Source organism: Peromyscus leucopus, chromosome 13, assembly GCF_004664715.2.
Source record: "Peromyscus leucopus breed LL Stock chromosome 13, UCI_PerLeu_2.1, whole genome shotgun sequence".
NCBI classification, from domain to species: domain Eukaryota; kingdom Metazoa; phylum Chordata; class Mammalia; order Rodentia; family Cricetidae; genus Peromyscus; species Peromyscus leucopus.
Genome location: NC_051074.1, coordinates 21,616,876 through 21,636,630, shown reverse-complemented (window position 1 = coordinate 21,636,630; position 19,755 = coordinate 21,616,876). Strand labels below are relative to the sequence as shown.

The 19,755-nt window shown below is 44.5% G+C and overlaps 1 protein-coding gene across 1 annotated transcript in view; it reads left to right on the top strand.

The window, feature by feature from the left end:
• Window positions 1-19,452, top strand: part of Twsg1 (twisted gastrulation BMP signaling modulator 1) — a 37,589-nt gene extending 18,137 nt beyond the window's left edge. The window contains exons 3-5 of the mRNA XM_028873978.2: window positions 7,072-7,171; window positions 14,525-14,791; window positions 15,858-19,452. Of these exons, the coding sequence (XP_028729811.1) occupies window positions 7,072-7,171; window positions 14,525-14,791; window positions 15,858-16,039 (549 nt within the window). The 3' untranslated portion in view covers window positions 16,040-19,452. The remainder of the gene's footprint in view (window positions 1-7,071; window positions 7,172-14,524; window positions 14,792-15,857) is intronic.
• The last annotated feature ends 303 nt before the right edge of the window (window positions 19,453-19,755 follow it).

Below are 19,755 nucleotides of genomic sequence, written 5' to 3'. Positions count from 1 at the left end.
TCTGTCCTGTGTCTAAATTTTTTAACTGCAGCGTTGATGTAGAGACTCAAGGGTTATATAGTATCAAAAAATACTTTAAGTTTTTAAATTACATTTATTTGTTTGTACACACACACACACACACAGTGTCCATGCGGAAGCCAGAGGACAACTTACTAGAGTTGTGTCTCCTCTTGTGGGTCCCAGGGATTGAACTCAGGTTCAGCTTGTTGGCAAGTGTGTTTATTCTCTCTGCCATCTCACCAGCCCCCAAGGAATGGTCTAAACTGTCTGTAAGTACTTCACTAGGTCTTCCCCTGAAGTCACCTGTGGAGCTTGGCAGCAGGCACCCTTACTAGCCTTTCTCAGACTCCACAGGTGTCCTCAGGTGATGGGGTCTGTGCCTAGCCACCAGGGGATACTGCCCCACACTGTACCCAGCCCTGCCCCTGGACTCCTCAGGTGTCTGCCGACCCTTCTCATCAATACAGCAGCTTCCTGACGCTGTCCTTCCCCCTTCTGCAGGTTGATCCTTAGTTTCCTGATTGTAACTGATCCTTAGCAGGCACCTAGGATAGCTCAGTCTTAAAGAATCTCAGGATGGTTTGGCTGCAGTCCCCTGAGGCTTGGAGAGTGACAGAATGGCCAGGTCTCCTCTTGATTGACAACTCATTATGTAGAGGAGTCTTAGTCTCATAAAACTCCCTCAAGGCTTGTCCTTGGCTTGAGTCCATAGTCTTTATATCAGGATGGCTGGCTTGCCTCTTAGGTGAGGCTTCTGTGTCTCCTCCTCCTTAGGAGGCCATGGCTGGAGTTGTGGTTCCTTTCCTCTGTGTCCCTCTTCACTAGGAGGCCATGGCTGGAGCTGTGGTTCCTATCCTCTGTGATAAAGCCAGAAATCCATGGAGTCTATTTAATGAGCAAAGTAATTTATTTGGGGGTAACTCATTACAGCATGGGTATTTATCAAAGCGTTTAGGAAAGCCAAGCTATGTCCCACGCTCATCTGCCTGGTCAGTCCTAGCATCCAAACCACGAGGGAGCAAAGAGAGTACCGTTTGTGCATCCCAGGTCTTAAGGGTCCCGAGTGGCCACGCCCCAGGGGCATGTACTTCAAGGTCATAGGCAGGTATAGCAGTTACCTCCCACCTCACTAGGGGCAGTGTTTCAAGGTCATAGCTAGAACAGCTACTCACTACATCTCCCCCTTTTGTTGAAATAAGAAAGTTCTAACCTAACATAAAACTATATACAATAGGAATGATTATCTAGTATAGTCCTTGAGTTTTTCTTACAACTTGTAGCGATGTCACATTGGTGGATGAGCTATTGCTTCTCCTCATCAAGGGGTTTCTCCTGTTCGAATCTAATTTTTATTAATTTTGTTGATATTCATAGCTTTTCTTCTCTTGTAGAAACAAAAGCAAAACCCCTTCCCCAATGTAGGATGTATCCTGGTTGCCATTACGAGGTCAACACATCTTTGAAGTAAACCGATTGGTTTAGCTCAGGAGTGTTTTCTGTTATCTAATGTCACTCTGCAGCTGTTGTCCCTTTCTCATCAGCATTGAGAAAAGGTTAATAAAGCACTATGCAATCTATTTCTAGGGGTCATTGTTACCTCTTTCTGTTTATGTAGCGTATCCTTTAAAGTTCAATTAGATCTTTCCATGACTGCTTGGCCTGTAGGATTGTGTGGTATACCTGTAATATGCTTTATATTGTAATATGCAAAAAAAGTCTCATTTCATTTGAGACATATGCTGGGGCTTGTCTGTCTTAATTTGTACAGGTATTCCCATGATGGCCATAACTTCTAATAGGTGTGTAATCACAGAATCAGCCATTTTAGAACTCATAGGAATTGCCCATTGAAATCCTGAATAGGTGTCAATGGTATGGTGTACATATTTTAATCTTCCAAATTCTGCAAAATGAAACACATCCATCTACCAAATTTCATTTCTTTGTATACCTTTTGGATTGCTTTCTGCAGGTAATGGAGTTTGGTTACAGAAGGAACAAATAAGACACTTTTTTTTTTTTTTTACAGTTTCCTTGGCTTATTGCCAAGGGATGGAAAAGTCCTTCAAACCCTTGCTATTTGCATGGTGTTTCTTATGAAATTCTGAGACTTCTAGCACATTACCTACTAATAACTGATCAATCTCATCAATGCCTTGTGCTAGAGGACCTGGCAGACCCATTTGGGATCTGATGTATATTATATATATATTTATAACAATGTATGTATGTATATAATGATCCCCATTTATGATGAATCCCTGTAATTGTATAAATAGAAAAGTTAATTCTATATTATCAGGAATAAATTCAACATTTTCAATATATGAAACAACTGTCTCTGCATATTGAGAGTCAGTGACTATATTGAGGGGTTCTTTGAAGTCCATTAGTACCATAAGAATGGCATACAGTTCTGCCTTTTGTGCAGAATTGTAGGAATTTTGAACCACTTTACTTAAGTCTCCTGATTTATATCCTGCCTTTCCTGACTTATTTGCATCAGTATATAATGTGGGGACTCCAGAGATTGGTTTTTGCCATACAATGTGAGGAAGGACCCATTCAGTTCTTTTTATGAATTCTATTCTCTTGCTTTTGGGATAACAATTGGTAATTTCTCCCAAAAAGTTACTGCAGACTCTCTGCCAGTATTCATTATCTTTCTATAAAGAGGAAATTTCCTCATTAATTAAAGGTACTACAATTTCTGCTGGGTTCATTCCTATCAACTGACAAAGTCTTAATTTTCCTTTTAGAATCAAATCAGAGATCTTTTTCTACATAAGTCTTTAACTTCTTACTCGGTTTACGTGGTAGAAATATCCATTCCAATATAATAACTTCCCTCTGTATCAAAATCCCCGTGGGGGATTGCCCACTAGGAGTTCTTGGTTAAATCGGTGCTGTTGGGCTCTGTTTCTTCGGGAGCAGCTTAGTCCAATCAGTGTTAGTGGGTTCTGTATCAGGGAGCAGTTGTTCCCAGTTGGTGCAAGGTGTGCTTTATAGTTTCAGTGGTTGTTAGGTTCGTAGGGGTTGTTTTTGTTTTTGTTGTTGTTGTTTGGTGGGAGAGCAGGAAAAGGTAGCTGTCTGGTCCCTGGGACTCCGATGGGTAGGGCCTAGGGGCTAGAGACCTGATCTGGCAGTCTGGAGATCAGGGCTTACCTGTTCCCAGTCGGTGTAGGGTAGGCTTATGATTCTGGTGATCTGGTTCGGTGGCTGGGCAGCGCCTTCTTTTGTGTTGCTCATTCATCAACTCCTCAGCTGATCTTGTTTCCTCAGACTGCACACTGTAAGATTCTGAATCCTCTCCCAAATGGATCTCCGCTGAGCAGGTTGTTTAGTAGGGTAATCTCACCAACACCTTCAAGTTGTTGGGTTTCACAGGATCGGCAGCTGGGCCCTGGGTTGGCCTTAGACAGAGTGTTCAGATCCATTCTGGTCACCTCACAGTGATGGCTCCTTCCCCGGGTGCTGGGATTAAAGGCATCCCTGTTCCAAGCTCTTAATCTCCTTGTTTTCATTAACTCCTCAGCAGGTAATAGCTCAGTTTCTGGTCTTTATTATGACCGGGTCTCTGCCACCGCTCTGCCTGCCTCTGCCCCTGTGGGGGATTGTCTAGAGGTAAATATGGCTAGAATGAAGTTAAGTTCTGGATTCACACGATCCACATGTGCTTCTCGTATTTTCTTTTCTACTAGAGCCAATTCCTTCTCAGCTTCAGCTGATAACTCTCTGGGACTTCAAGGTCAGAGGCAGGTGTAGCAATTACCTGCTGCCTCACTAGGGGCAGTGCTTCAAGGCCACAGCTAGAACAGCTACCCACTACACTGTGTCCCCTCATTAGGAGGCCATGGCTGCAGCTGTGGTTCCTTTCCTCTGGGTCCCTCATTAGGAGGCCATGGCTGGAGCTGGGGTTCCATTCCTCTGAGTTCTCTTCTGCTTCTCATCTGCTTCAGCTGTCCTCTCACCCCCTTTATTTCTGATGCTCTTTCAGTCTGTTTGTTTGAAGGAGTCAATTCTCTGTCATCCTGGCTTTTCTCATTCACTGCATCACATGCAATCTGCTTGAGTCTACCTTCCTAGCCCAGAAGATCTATTAAGTTTAAAGCCCCTGCCCCATAATTGGAGCGATCATGAAATTACAGTCCAAAGAGGGAAAATATTTGTTACTATCTTATAAATAATCTTCCATGACAAGCACACTGTTTGAATGTATCAGTAAAAATAAAACTTTGTATGTGGACAGAAGATGTAATGCACACCTTGCATTGGCTAGGCAAGCACTCCACTGCTGGGCTGTACATAGTATTTTTGGGTCTGCCGTGTTGGAGATTGAACCCAGCACCGCAACGTCACTGGCCATTGCTATTTGATGTGTGTGTGTTTTTATTTGTTTAAGACCAAGTCTTGCTATATAGCCCAGGCTGGCCTTGAAATTGCAATCCACCTAGCTCAGCCTCTGGAGGGTTGGAGCTATATAGGTTTGTACCCCCGCACGGGTGACACACTAACAATTGTAAGAAGATATTGGTGGTGTTTTTTTTAATGTATGTGCGAAGGTGTTTTATATGTATGTGTACACGATGCATGTGCGTGGGTGAGTGTGTGTGTGTGTGTGTGTGTGTGTGTGTGTGTGTGTGTGTGTGTGTCTGGTACCTGTGGTGGCCATATTCAAGTAACAATTTTAAAAGGATATTAGTGGTTTTTTGAAAAAGAATTGTGTATATATATATATATATATATATATATGGGTGTTCTACTTATGTTGATGTATTTCTTAGGATTTCTATTGCTATGAAGAGATACCGTGACCCACAGCAGCTCTTTTTTTGTTGCTGTTATTGTATAGTGCAAATTCTAATTGGTCTTAATAATAAAAACCCAGAGTCCGATATCGGGTTAAATGCTGAAAGATCAGAGAAGCAGAGCAGCAGCCACTAGAAAGACTAGGAATCCTCAAACTGTTCCATCCTGCTTTATCGCTTCCTCTCCCCACCAAGCCTGTTTCCTCCTCCCTAGTGCTGGCATCAAAGGCGTGTGCCTCCCAAGTGCTGGGATTAAAGGCATGTGCCACCACTGCCTGGCCTCTATGGTTAACTAGTGGATAGCTCTGAACTCTGATCACCAGGCAAGTTTTATTTGTCAGGACACAAACAGAATATCACCACATTATTGTTTTTTGGGTTTTTTTTTTTTTTTTTTTTTTTTTTAAGACAGAGCTTCTCTGTGTAATAGCGACTGACCTTGAATTCTCAGAGATCCACCTGCCACTGCCTCCCAAGTGCTGGGATTAGAGGCATGTGCCACCACCATGCCAAGCTAACCAAGGCAACTCTTGTGAAGGAAAACATTTATGAAGGATGTAGCTAGAAGTTTCTCCGGTCCTGCCTGGGCCCTGCAGTCCCATGGCCTGCTTATAAAACAATCACACACAGACTTAATATTATTTATAACTGATTGGCCATTAGCTCAGGCTAACTACTGACTAGCTCTTACACTTAAACTTAGCCCATTTCTGTTCATCTATGTGTCACCATGTATTCCGTGGCTTTACCTGTGTGCCATTACATGCTGCTCCCTGGAAGGCTGGCTTGTGTCTCCTCGCTCAGCCTTCCTCTTCCCAGAATTCTCCTTGTCTGCTTGCCCTGCCTCTACTTCCTGCCTGGCTACTGGCCAGTGGTTTTATTAAACCAGTGTACAAAAGCATTATCCCACAGCAGAAGGAAAACATGGATGGCTTACAGTTCAGAGGTTCAGTCAATTTCATCATGGTGGGACATGGCTGTGTGCAGGCAGACATGGTGCTGGAGAGGTAGCTGAGAGTCCTACATCTTGTTCAGGCAATAAGAAACTGAGGCACTGGGCCTGGCTTGCGCATATATGAGACCTCAAAGCCCACCCCTACAGTGACACACTTCCTCTAACAAGGCCACACCTCCTAATAGTGCCTCTCTCTATCGATTATGGGGACCAATTACATTAAACTGTGTGGTGGTTTGAAAAAATATGGCCCCCAAAGGGAGTGACACTATTAGGAGGTGTGGCCTTATTGGAGGAAATCTGTCACTGTGGGGTCGGGCTTTGAGGTCTCTTTTCTCAAGCTTCACCCAGTGTGAGTCATGGCTTCCTGATGCCTTCTGGTCAAGATGTAGCACTCTCAGCTCCAGCAGCTTGCCTGCCTGCACACCGCCATGCTTCCTACCATGATGATAACTGTAATCGAGCCACCCCAATAAAATATAAGAGTTGCTGTGGGCTGGGTAGTAGTGGTGTATGCCTGCAGCACTCAGGAGTCAGAGGCAGGCGGATCTCTGTGAGTTCAAGGACAGCCTGGTCTACACAGCGAGTTTCAGGACAGCCAGGGCTACACAGAGAAGCCCTGCCTTGAAAAATCAAAATAAAAAAAAATAAAAAAAAGCGGTGATCATGGTGTCTTTTCACATCAATAGAAAGCTTAGCTAAGACAAACTGCCACAGTGTATATGTACCATGTGTGTGTGTGTGTGTGTGTGTGTGTGTGCGTGTGCGCGAGCGAGTACTGTGGGGATCAGAAGAGGGTGTCAAATCCCCTTTAACTGAGGTCACAGATGGTTGTGAGCTACCCTGTGGTGTTGGGAACCGAACATGGGCCTCTGGACAAGCCAGCGCTCCTAACCCCAGAGCCGTCTCCAGGCCCTAGAGGATGGCCTTGGTCACACTTCCTGTGCTGATGAACCACAGCTCCCTTCAGAAGTTGGCTTTCCCTTTAGATAACTTAGGCAGTGAATGCAGTAAAAGGTTTCATTCTGCTGCTGAACTATGTATCGAGGTGGTATAAAGCTGTGGGTTATGAGGGAAAATGTTTTGTTCCAAAGTAAAGTGAAAAACATTTTTGTTCATTGTATACATCCAAAGGAAATAAAAACCTACTTGACATTGTAAGTAGTTATGCTCCTGTCAATGATGCTGTTGAATAAGAAGTACACCAGGAATAAATGTTTATAATGAAAATACTGTGGCTTACTGTTTTGCTCCAAGAGTTTTAGGTATTCTAACATGTGGTTTTTAAATGCTGTCTATTCTCAGGAGCTCTGTCAGTGCCGGCCTGGAGAAGGAAGCTGCCCCTGCTGTAAGGAGTGCATGCTGTGCCTGGGGGCCCTGTGGGATGAGTGCTGTGACTGCGTGGGTAAGTGGTGTGCAGTGCGGTCTCCAGGCTGTCCTAAGTCCCAGGAGCCTTGACTCCAGACGATAGGATTGTCATTGTTGTGATGTGACACCATGACCAAAGCACCTGGGGGGGGGGGGGGGTTTATCCAACTTACACACACTGAAGGGAGTCAGGACAGGATGCCAGGGGCAGGAGCTGATGCAGAGGCCATGGAGGAGTGCTGCTTACTGGCTTGTTTTCATGGCTTGCTCAGCCTGCTTTCTTTTTTTCTTTTTTTGTTTTGTTTTGTATTGTTTTTTTTTGGTTTTTTGAGACAGGGTTTCTCTGTGTAGTTTTGGTGCCTGTCCTGGATCTCACTCTGTAGACCAAGCTGGCCTTGAACTCACAGAGATCTGCGTGGCTCTGCCTCCCCAGTACTGGGATTAAAGGTGTGCGCCACCACCACCCAGCTTTATTTCTATTCTTAAATTTAGCTCCTCTCTGTCCCTTCTCCTCCTGTCCTCTCACAGCCCTAACTAAGCTCTTCTACTGTCGATCTCATCTTTGTCCTCAGTTCCTCCATCCACGCTTGTTCCTTCCTTTCCTGCTCTCCTGACCTGACCCAATCCCTACCATCTACAAAAACTCTGCCTTCTTTCTTCTCCAGCCGCATGACTCTGCTCAGCACTAGGAATTCTGTCTCAATCCTCTTCACCTGGTATGCAAAAAACCCTTTTGTTCTGAGTCAGTTGCTCTGGAATGCCACTTGGCCTATCAGAGGAAGGAGAGTCTGAGCTTGATTTGTACAAGAACCAAAGCTATGTACCTAGGGGACAGGCGCTTGGCCTAGGAGACAGGTTGTGTCTCCAAAAGAATCTTTTACCTTAATTCAGGGGCCTCAGGGGTGCGTGGTCTGGCCAGGTTGCTTGTTCTTGGATGCTTTGGAGCTGGCCCTATCTTTGGATGTTAGCTAAAGGGGATATTTGCAGAAGGCAGATATCCAATTCAAATGCTAAAAAGAGAGCAGTGAGCCTGGAGACAGAAAGCCTTGTCTAACTGACCTTATCCAAGTACTTTAAGGGTATATGCCCAAGGAATGGTCCACTCAAACTATTGTAAGTTCTTGGGGAAATTATGAGTACAAGAAATTCATAGCAAGAAACAGCTGACATTAAAAACTGAATAACACCAAATATTCCTTGACATATGGCTTCCTCCAGAAGAATTCCTTGATCCTTCTAGGTATAGCTTTATCATATACAGCTGGACTTCTATTCATATTCCTGTAGCCCGCTGCACTGTCTTTGAAATCAAGTAAATAAACCATTAAAAGAAATATTGAGTTAGATTTTAAAAAGGAGCACTAAACTAGGCATGGTTATGAGTGTGTGTGTGTGCATGTGTGTGTGTGCTTATGGATGATGAAGCTAGAAACAAAATTGGGAGAGAAAAGAAGATACCTACAGGAAGTGAGAAATGGAGAGTGCAATGGAGTACATGTAATAGTAAAGCAAAAGAGAGGGAACAAAGAGAACATGCGGAGCAGTGAGGAGGTGCTGGGGTAGGCACTGGGAAGAGGAATGAGAACAAAAGATAATCTCTCTCTCTCTCTCTCTCTCTCACACACACACACACACACACACACACAGAGTTTTACTTTTCTATTGCTATGACAAAACACCATGACCAAGTCAACTTACAAAACAAAGCATTTAATTTGGAGGTTCCCAGTCCCAAGGGTTAGAGGCCGTGAGCATCGCGGTGGGCGGAGCATGGCAGCAGGCAGGCAGACATGGCGCTGGAGTGATAGCTGAGAGCTTACATCTTATCTGAATGAAAGGATGAAATAAAAGGAGGCCATGACTCCTTCTAAAGTATGGAGAAGGTTTTTTTTTGTAAATCTAAGAGAGAAAGCAGGCAGAGGGACCAGTCCAGCTGAGCATGACCAGCAGTCTAAACGTACCATGAGAGGAGAGATGGGCAGTGAGAGGAAGAGAGAGGCAGCCTAGGCAGCCCCGGGGCCAAGAGACCGGCTTAGCCAAATGGTTGAGTTTTGTTGGGATCAGGCTGGGGGAGGGAAGTGGAAGCCCAGCCCCTTGGAGGAGCCACAGGTGCTGAGTGGTCCTGGGAGAGCTGGTCAGCGTCTGCTTTGATGTGTTAATAGACACCTCAGTTAGCTCTTTGTCTCTGGTTTCTTTACCACTCTACCCACATTATACTCTTTTTTTGTTTTGGAGGTTTTGGGGGTTTTTGTTTGTTTGGTTTTTGGTTTTTCAAGACAAGGTTTCTCTGTGTAACAGCTCTGGCTGTCCTGTCCTAGAACTCACTCTGTAGACCAGGCTGGCCTCAAAATCCATCTGCCTCTGCCTCCCCAGTACTGGGATTAAAAGTGCCGGCCATCACTATCCATCGGGAAGCCTATCTTTAACTGATTATCTTTTTGAGAAAATATATCTGTATTATAAAAAACAATCGCAAAACACATTTGTTTCAATATGACTCAGAAAAATATTAATTAAAAGGATTGAAAATAATATCAGGATTTGGGGGATGGAGAGATGGCTCAGAGCCCCTGCTTCTCTTCCAGAAAACCTGGGTTCAGTTCTCAGCACCCACATGGCGGCTCACAACCATCCATAACTCCAGTTCAAGGGGTTCCAGTGCCCTCTTCTGGCCTCAATTGGCACTGCATGCATGTGGTGTACAGATCTCACAATTGCAGGCCAAAGATCATAAAATAGATATAAATATTAGAATGTTGTGGACTATTGAACAAACAAATAGGAAATATAACAGGATACTCAGAAAAAGAAATATTTAAAATGGAGGAGAAAAAAATCAGCTAGGCATGATGGTGCACACCTTTAATCCCAGCACTCGGGAGGCAGAGTCAGGCGGATCTCTGTAAGTTCCAGGACAACCTGTGCTACAGAGTGAGATCCAGAACAGCCAGGGCTACACAAGGGAAACTCTGTCTCTAAATACCAAGAAGAAGAAGGGGAGGAAGAGGAGAAGGAAGAAAAAGGAGAAAAGGAAAAGGAAGGAGGAAAGAGAAAATCTCCCAGTGATGGGGTGGGTTTTTAGGTTGAAAGGCCCCAGAATGCTGAGCAATTTTTAAAGAAAGGCTTACATCTAGATAAGCCTTTATAAAAATTTATAGCTTTCAAGTTAAAGAATATTCTAAAAGATTTTAGGATAAATAATGCATGAATGTGGGGATGCCTACAGCCTACAGCATGGAAGGCTGAGGTTGGAGCCTGTGGCTTCACAAGTTTGAAATCAGTGTGGGAGAGAGGGAGGAGAGGATGTAGAAGGAAGGGAGGGAAAAAAAGAGACAGAGGGATGGAGGAAAGCAGGAGAGTGCATGTCCAAGAAATATATGTGATTGTAATTATATAAGAAGTCCACCCCACCCTCAGACAATTCAGTATTGCTGAATCCTGACCCTCTTTTTGTAGACACGTAAGACAGAATGTCGTACTCACCATTTTTTCAAACACAGAGTTTCATTGTGAGATTTTCATACATGTATGTAATACACTCTTATCATATTTACCACCTCTGACATCCTCTCTTGCCCTCTACGCTCCTACTGTTTTCTCCTGACATAGTCCTTTTTGTACCTTTGTCCTTTTTTAGATAGGGTCTTACTGTGTAGACCAGGCTTGTAGCTAGAGTTTTCCTGCCTGGCCCACAGTCAGGACAAATTTCTGTCACCCGCCAGTCCCACAGCCACTCAGACCCAACCAAGTAAACACAGAGACTTATATTGTTTACAAATTGTATGGCCGTGGTAGGCTTCTTGCTAACTGTTCTTATAGCTTAAATTAATCCATTTCCATAAATCTATACCTTGCCACGTGGCTCGTGGCTTACCGGCATCTTCACATGCTGCTTGTCATGGTGGCGGCTGGCAGTGACTCCCTTCGCCTTCCTGTTCTCTCTAATATCCTCTCTGTTAGTCCCACCTACTTCCTGCCTGGCCACTGGCCAATCAGTGTTTTATTTATTGACCAATCAGAGCAATTTGACATACAGACCATCCCACAGCACCAGGCTGACTTAGAATTCAGAGATCTCTACCTCTACCTCCTGAATGCTGAGATCAAAGGTGTACAAAACCACTCCCGGCTTTTATGTCTTTTTTTTTTTTCTTTTTTTTTTTGGTTTTGAGACAGGGTTTCTCTGTGTAGCTTTGCGCCTTTCCTGGAACTCGCTTTGGAGACCAGGCTGGCCTCAAACTCACAGAGATCCGCCTGCCTCTGCCTCCCCAGTGCTGGGATTAAAGGCATGTGCCACCACCACCCGGCTTTTTATGTCTTTTAAAAGAGAAAATTTACATTTTTCATTCAAGAGAGAGACAAAAAGACATCGCACACCGTTCTTTAAATGAGTTATAGAGACCAGTGAAACAGAACAGGCAGACGAGCAAAGAGAAGAACATGGAGGAGAGAGCAGTAGGGGCTGTAACTGAGAGTTCATTGCAGTACCCTTGGAAAACAGCCATGGCGGCGACCTGGAGACGACAGTCCTGGCTGAGGCCATTGGAAAGGCTCTGGGAAGCTCTCCTCTGAGGAGACACTGGGCCTTTTGACCTCCAGACATGTGCTTGAGAAACATAATATTTTCTCATGAAATGCTGAAGCTTTGTTCTGTGTCCAGCAGTCCTAAGCTGAGTACCACAGAGGTGCATGTGCATCAGGCTGTCGAAGCACTGCTCACAGATGTGCGGACGGCTTAGATGTCTGTCAGGAGATGAGTGGTGAGGAGTTGTGGCGCCTGGATACAGTGGACGTGGGGTTCCTTTAAATAACTCCAGCTTGGTGGTCATGAATTGCTTAGTTTGTCCTTATCCTTGATGATTTCAATCATTTTTCACTTTAAAAGATGAGTTTGCTGGACTTAACCGACTTCACTCTCAGGACTTGAAATATGTCATTCCAACTGACCTTGATGGCATATGCTGCAATCCCAGCACTTGGGAGACTGAGACAGGAGGATGGCCAAAAATGTGAGGCCAACTTGGGCTACATGGTGAATTCAAGGCAAGCCTGTACTGTGTAGAGACACTGTCTTAGAACACGAACACACACACACACACACACACACACACACACACACACACACACACACACACACGGGAGGAGAGGGTGGAGCAGTAAACAGGGAGCTCTTTTTCTTTGTTGGTACTCTGCTGCCTGACACAGTATTTTGTCATCCTGCCCACCATCCCAAACACTCATTCTGTTTGATTTAGTAGTCTGTCGATAATGCTTTCCATAACATTCTTACTGGAATTGTTGAGATTTTGTTACTAGTATTTGCTGGGTATGTTTTAGTTTTTTGAAAATCCATCTCACACTGAATTTCCATTCAACTCCCTGCCGCTCTCATGCACGCTGCTCTTTAAAATCCTGGCCTGTGACTTCCTCATTTCTCTCATCCACTTGTTCAGACTCCTCCCCAGGAGGAGGGTTTTAGAAGGAGATTTTAGATTCTCGGTCATCTCCGCTGTTTCTCCATCAGTCTCTTCGGCAGCTCTGACCTGAGGCAGAAGCCTGCTGCCTGTGTGCCTCGAGTGCTGACCTGCATCTCTGCATCCTTCCTTGGGAAGCTGCTAACTGAGGAGGTCTCCACGCCCGAGGTCTCCAACTCCAGTCCTGCCCTAAGAGCTTGTGACGGTCTCCAGCCCCACCCCTTCCCACCCCAGGTGTCAGAGATGCCCTTGCTGCCTGTCCCTCCTTGTCCCCTCTCAGTTCTGTCTGTGCCTCTTCTCATTGTCCTGTCACCTTTGTGGGCACTGGTTGTTTTCTTTTTCTTTTCAAAATAAAATCGGCCCTTTATCACCCCAGCTCTGTTCCTTTGTAGTGTTTCCAAGAGGCAGTTCCTGTACTCTGTCTTACCTAAGAAGTCCCTTCCATGTCCTGGTTTTAATGCAATATTATTTAAATGACTGGCCTTTTTTGTCTAGAGTTGGTTAGATACACAAAACTGATTTTTTTGTCATGAGCTTTCTGATAGTAAGTACTGGCGTGTGAAGTCTGACTTTTGAAGTCAGGCATGGCCTTCTCGTTTCTGGTCTAGCCCCACTCACAGACTCTGGCAGAGCCTGTGTGCTGCCCACGGTCCACGGCGGTACCTGCTGCCCTCCACACTGGGGCTGCCTGAGTGTGTGCTTGTCGGAACAGTGAGCAGGAAGGCAGAGTGAGCCGTGACTGTGGCTCTGGCCCTGGGTTATGTAACAGTAGACAAGACGTTTACTTTGTCTGGGTCCGTTTCCTCACTTAGATTAAAGTGTTCACACTTGATCTTTTAATCTCTGACTCTGCGGTACAGTCTAATTGTTAAGTTCAGATTTCTTACATTTTATGAGAGAAATACACATTATTCTACTCAGCTCTTGCCAAATTCTTTAAGAAAATGTAAAAAACAGAAGAGATACTTTTCTCCTCTCTGAATTTATGAAATTTGAGAATTTATAAAGTTTGGCTTAACTTTTCAAGCTTTTACTCCAGGGAAGCATGAAACTCCGTATTAGACCTAATAGATATTGAACAAAAAAATGAATCATAATTTTGCTTTTAAAGTATGATGTACAGGGAGTGCCCACCTGTTATATACAAGGACCAGGCTTGATCCCCAGCACTCACAGACCAGCCGTTGTCACCCACACCTGTAATCTCAGCACACAAGGGACAGCGGTGGAACATTGGGAGCTCAAGTCACCCTTGGTGTTGTGGTTTGAATGTGAAGTGTCCCCCACTGCTCAGCTGATGGTGCCCTGGGGACCTTAGGAGGTGGGGCTGCTGAGGAAGTGGGACACTGGGGCGAGCCTGAGGTGTGATAGCCCAGTCCCACTTCCTGTTCACTCTGCTTCCTGGCTGAGGATGTGACACCAGCCTGGGATTGCAGGTGTGATATTGAGGGCCCGCGTAGCATTCTAGCAACTGGGCTGTATCCCAAGCCTTGGCACCCCGCTTTCATGCTCACACTGTTGATTGAGTCAGTGAAAGTTGACATTCCATGTCTTCACATTGCCTTCCATGTCTTACACACACTCACACACACACACACACGCACGCACGCACGCACGCACGCACGCACGCACACGTATTGTGTGTGTTCCTGGCTCACTGTGTATTTGTGCATCCAAAGCCCTGGAATCACACTCCCGGAGTCCTGTGAGTGGAGGTAGTTTGGAACCTTGGTTTGCTCAGTGGGTGGTTCTCATACTTTTTGTTCTTTCAGGGGACAAAAAGGTTGGAAAACATGAACTCATAATGCTAGAAATCACGGTGTTAACATACAGAGCCTTCATTCCATGGAGTTAGCAAACCCCCGAAATGTTATATCAGTGAGGAAAGTCAGCTTTGGTTCTTCCTGTCTTCCCAGGCATGTGTAACCCTCGGAATTACAGCGACACACCTCCCACTTCCAAGAGCACAGTGGAGGAGCTGCACGAGCCCATCCCTTCCCTGTTCAGAGCGCTCACCGAGGGAGACACCCAGCTGAACTGGAACATCGTCTCCTTCCCTGTGGCAGAAGAACTCTCTCACCACGAAAATCTAGTTTCCTTTTTAGAAACTGTGAACCAGCCGCACCACCAAAATGTGTCTGTTCCCAGCAACAATGTTCACGCCCCCTACCCCAGTGACAAAGGTACCTGTTCCACTCTGTGGCCTGCCCTGTGACAGACTACAATAGGTTATCTTCTGGAGCAGCTTTGAAGTTTGGATTTGTGTAGTCTTGAATAGCTGGTAGATGAGGAGACTAGATCAGCATGGAGACTGTGTTGGAAGATGATGACTCCCTAGTTCTGCTATTTATTTGAATCAGACTTTTAAATGTTCTTTATTGCATGGCATTTGTGCTTGCTGTCATGTGACTGTCAAAGGTCCTCATAAGTCAGGTGTTTGCAAATGATGCCAGCATCATCAACTAATTGATTTTTATTTTGTTATTGTGTCTGTATGTGCTTCTGAGTGTTGGCACGCACACCGTGGCACTTGTGGAGGTCACAGGACAATGTTGAGGAGTCAGTTCTGTCCCCTCCGCTATGGATTCTGGGTACAGGACGGATTTTACTCCTTGCTGCCATCTATTAAAGTGTTACAGACAAATCGGTATCACAGACATCTCGATTCCAGGTGTAATTGCTGATTACCACCTGAGAATCCTAGCAAAGAACATTTACTAGTGAGAATAGATCGTGTTGTAATTGTGGAGTATGATGAAGTCTTTAATGTTTTCAATACAGTTTATAGCAGAAGAATAGGGCATTTGTGAAAATACAATTGCTGTGGCTTTGGTTTTAGTTTTTTGAGACAAGGTCTGAAATGTAGGCCAGGCTGGTCTTGAACTTGTGGCAGTCCTCTCTCTGGGACTGTAGCTGTATGTATCACACGTGGCTTGCAGCTGTGTCTTTTTTTTTTTTTTTTTTTTTCTTCGAGACAGGGTTTCTCTGTGTAGTTTTGGTACCTGTCCTGGATCTCACTCTGTAGACCAGGCTGGCCTCGAACTCACAGAGATCTGCCTGGCTCTGCCTCCTGAGTGCTGGGACCTAAGGTGTGTGCCACCACTGCCCGGCATGAGGATCTTTTTTTCTGATTTTTGTCATTTGCTGATTGGCAATAAGAGAACTAAGGAAATAATTGCTCATGTCACTTAACTGAGTGCCAGAACTCTTCTTGTTCGTGCTGAAATCTGCATTTCTTTTGTTTTTCAGAGCACATGTGCACGGTGGTTTATTTTGATGACTGCATGTCCATACACCAGTGTAAAATATCCTGTGAGTCCATGGGAGCGTCCAAATACCGCTGGTTTCATAATGCCTGCTGTGAGTGCATCGGTCCCGAGTGTATCGACTATGGCAGCAAAACGGTCAAGTGTATGAACTGCATGTTTTAAAGAAGGAAAAGAAACGCACATCAAAGCGGTTTAGTTAGCAGGAGGACATGACAATTGCTCATAAGTCATGAAGTGTGCAGAAGTCAGGAGTCAGGAGTGCTAGGACCATGTTAAATTATATTGTTAGAACTGTACTTTGTATGTTCGCTGCCTATTGTGTATGTCTCTTCCGTTGGATGCAGTAGAACTTCAGTCATATGAGAATCAGGGTACAGAGGAATCCTGGGAGATGTGAAGGTCTGAAGAGAGACTGGTGCTTTTGTTTGGAAAGTGATCGAGAAGACTGTTAACAGGAAGTCCTAGGTCACCAGGTCTCCATGCTCACACCTTTCCTAACTGTGCCTTGCATTGCTTATCTGTTTCATATAAAGCGAGTCAGTAGTGCAGTGCAGACTTCGAACTCACATTCAAGCCGCTGCAGAAGCTTAATTTCAAACCACTTTACATTGGTCTTAGAAAGTAAATATTTACTGATTTTACAACAGAAAACTTGTACCTAGGGCAAGTAAGCTGCCTCAGTGGGTAAAGGTGCTTGCTGCCACGCCTGGTGCCTGAGCTCGTTCCCCGGTCCCCAGAGCCTGTACAGTGGAAGGAGAGAACCCGCTCCCGAAAGTTGTCCTCTGACCTCCACACATGCACAGTGACTACATGCAGGTATGCACATAGGTGTAAGTACACGCACACGCGCGCACACACACACACACACACACTAAGTAAACATTTAAAGGCATTTTAAACCTCTCACGTGGTGAAATCTGTCCTGTAGCACTCATGCTGACGATTTAGACCCAACCTTCCACTCCCATCCATAGTGCTGATGTGTGGATATAGGCAGGTGAGTATCTACCAAGAATGGCAGCACAGCGTTGAAACTCCATAAAAGCACTGTGAGGATGTGGCTGCGGGAGCAGCCAGGTGAGAGCGCGACTGTAGATCACGTGATGCCACCTCAGGCACCAGGAAGCAGCTGTCCTTTTCCAGGTGCACAGCAGAGGTGAAAGTGAGGTGCACCAGGCGGAGGGTCAGTCTCCACACCAGCAGAACAGCCAGCCTCTCCAGCACGTGAGACTGCAGAGGGTGAAGAGGAGTTTACAGAGAAGGGCGGGAATGGCGGGAACTCTTAGTAGGATCCACTTTAAAACCATTTATAGTCACTAGTTTTGTTACTTTGTAATAATCACATTTGTTTCTGGATATCTGAATCTAATATTCTTATTAAGTAAGCATCATATTTTGGGAATCTATATTTCTGAAAGTGGAGGGGGAATCTGTTTAATATGTTCACTCCTAGCATACTGCAGAATTATCTAGTTAGCTGCTTATGTAGTGTTTCCATAGAGACAAGCTGAAATACTACATGCCCTTCATAGAAATAAAATCCTCACCGTCAATCATGAATCTAAAACAAATATTTATAATACACAGACTCAATGTAATAAAATTGCTATTTTCTCTAGTGCGTATTTGAATTAAAAGTAACTTTTTAGGAATACTCTTTATATGTCTATATATTTTAGTACATAAATTAGAAAATGCTCTTCAACACATTTTGCATTCTTGTTTGAATAGGAGTTAGTTACGAGGTCATTTGAGATTTTATGGCAATCCCTGTAAAATCTGTGCTCTTTCCAATAACTGAAGAACACTCCACGTACTTCAGCCTGCTAAGAGCTGACTTAGAACGTGGGTAGATTTGATTGTGAGACATCAAGGGGTCCTCTCTTACTTGTACACACAGTGCCTCTGTTTCAAAGTGTCTTGGAAACATTTCGGCTCCTTTCCGAGCTCCGACGTGGTCGTGGGTTTGCTTGCAATCAGGAGGGAGTCCTGAAGGACTGCAGGTGGCCGCTCCGTTTCAGCTTGCTAATTTGGGGAAATGTCATGCCTGCGACTGGAAGAACGCTTTGATGGTTTCAGGCAGTGTGCCTCAAGTTTTCTTTTTTGTTGGTTTGTTTTTGCTGTTGTTTTGTTTTGAGGCAGGGTCTCTGTGCAGCCCTGGCTGGCCTGGAATTTGCTCTGTAGACCGGGCTGGCCACCCTCATGTCTTATGATGGCCACAAACATTGTTAAAATGTGTCGTGATCTTTCTTAAGCTTTTCATTGTCAGATTTTAAAATGGTGTATGTCTTTTTTACCCCAAACATTTCTTTGTGGACAATTTCTTAAACCAGTTGCTTTAACTGTTGTATTGCCCTGTTTTCCCCACCGGAAATGATCACCGGAGGTAAATTTTATGTTCATATTTTGTGTATTTCTCCTGGTTTGCCAAGGCCTTGAGGAGAAGCAGTATTCAGCTGACACGGTTTCTTTTTAGAGCCAGGGTTTGTGTGCACACTTGTGGTGCCACCACTTGAGAGCTGAACAAGGAGGTCAGAAGGTCAAGGCCAGCCTGGGATACACAGCAAGACACTGTCTCCACAAAGCAAAGAACTCCTCTCTAGTTCTGTATCAACGTTCTGAGTAATGTTTTTTCTAAATTGAAATTGAACATTTAAGAAGTGTAGCCTCGCTAACTGTATACATTCTGTACCGTTCTAGCATATTCACCTCCATAATGAAGATTTTTGTAGTAGTTTCTTTTTCAATAAAAAATGATGTTGTCTTTATTACAGCCAGATCATAAAACACTAGATTTTTAAGGGCTGAGGTTGAAGCCCAGTGGTGGAGCTCTTACTTATCATGTGTGCAGCCCTGGGGTTCATCTGAGTAAAACAAGAAACAAGACACTAGATTGTGAGTCAGAGGGTTTTATTAAATCCATACATATATACCCTTTTCTGTAGCAAGACATGGGCTCACAGGCAGGTTTTTCTCTTGTGATTCCCCCATAACGTGTAATTATGACTGTAACTATATTCCTATTACGGTACAAAAGCAGTGATTCACGTAAAATGTAGGGTTTGTTTACACAGGAAGCTATGAAAGGGGTCTTCACACCAAAGTGTGGCTGGTTGTTTGTTTGTTTGTTTTTCAAGACAGGGTATCTTTGGTAGCCTTGGCTGTCTTAGAACTCCCTCTGTAGACCAGGCTGGCCTCAAACTCACAGAGATCCACCTGCCTCTGCCTCCAAAGTGCTGGGATTAAAGGTGTGTGCCACCATCACCTAGCCAAAGTATAACTTTTGAAGTTTCAGAAAATAAGATTGTCATTAGCATATTTGAACAAGTATTTGTAAATCAAAAAAGCATCAAAATAGAGAAAAAAAAAACCCTAAAACTTCTCTAGAAAATGAAGCTTAGAATTGGGCACAGTTGGAGGGTTTGTACTTAGAAATTGTCTTTCCAGACTTTAAATTCTTTTGTTCATTCCCAAGAGTCTATGTTTATTGCATTTGACATGACCTACAATATTGTATATATTCTTGTTGGTTGTCTCTGTAATCAAAAAGTATTTTAATAAAAAATAGAAATGAACATGAGTCATGTTTTTTTATTAATTTCAGCAGAGAATGTTGCATATGGCATTCTGTCTAGTGATGTTCGCATCCCTTTTTGCTGGCTGTCCCCACGGAGTTGCTGGACCAGCTCACATAACAGTAGCAAATGCTTCTGCACTCTGCCTGCTGGGTCATGGCACCAGCTGCTTTCCAAGAGTGATCTTAGCACACAGATCTGACCCCAGGCCATGTGCCCCAGGTGCCCCAGTTCAGCCATGAATGCAGTAGGTGCTGATGGCGTACCACAGTGCTGTACCGCAGTGTGGTACTGAACAGTCCT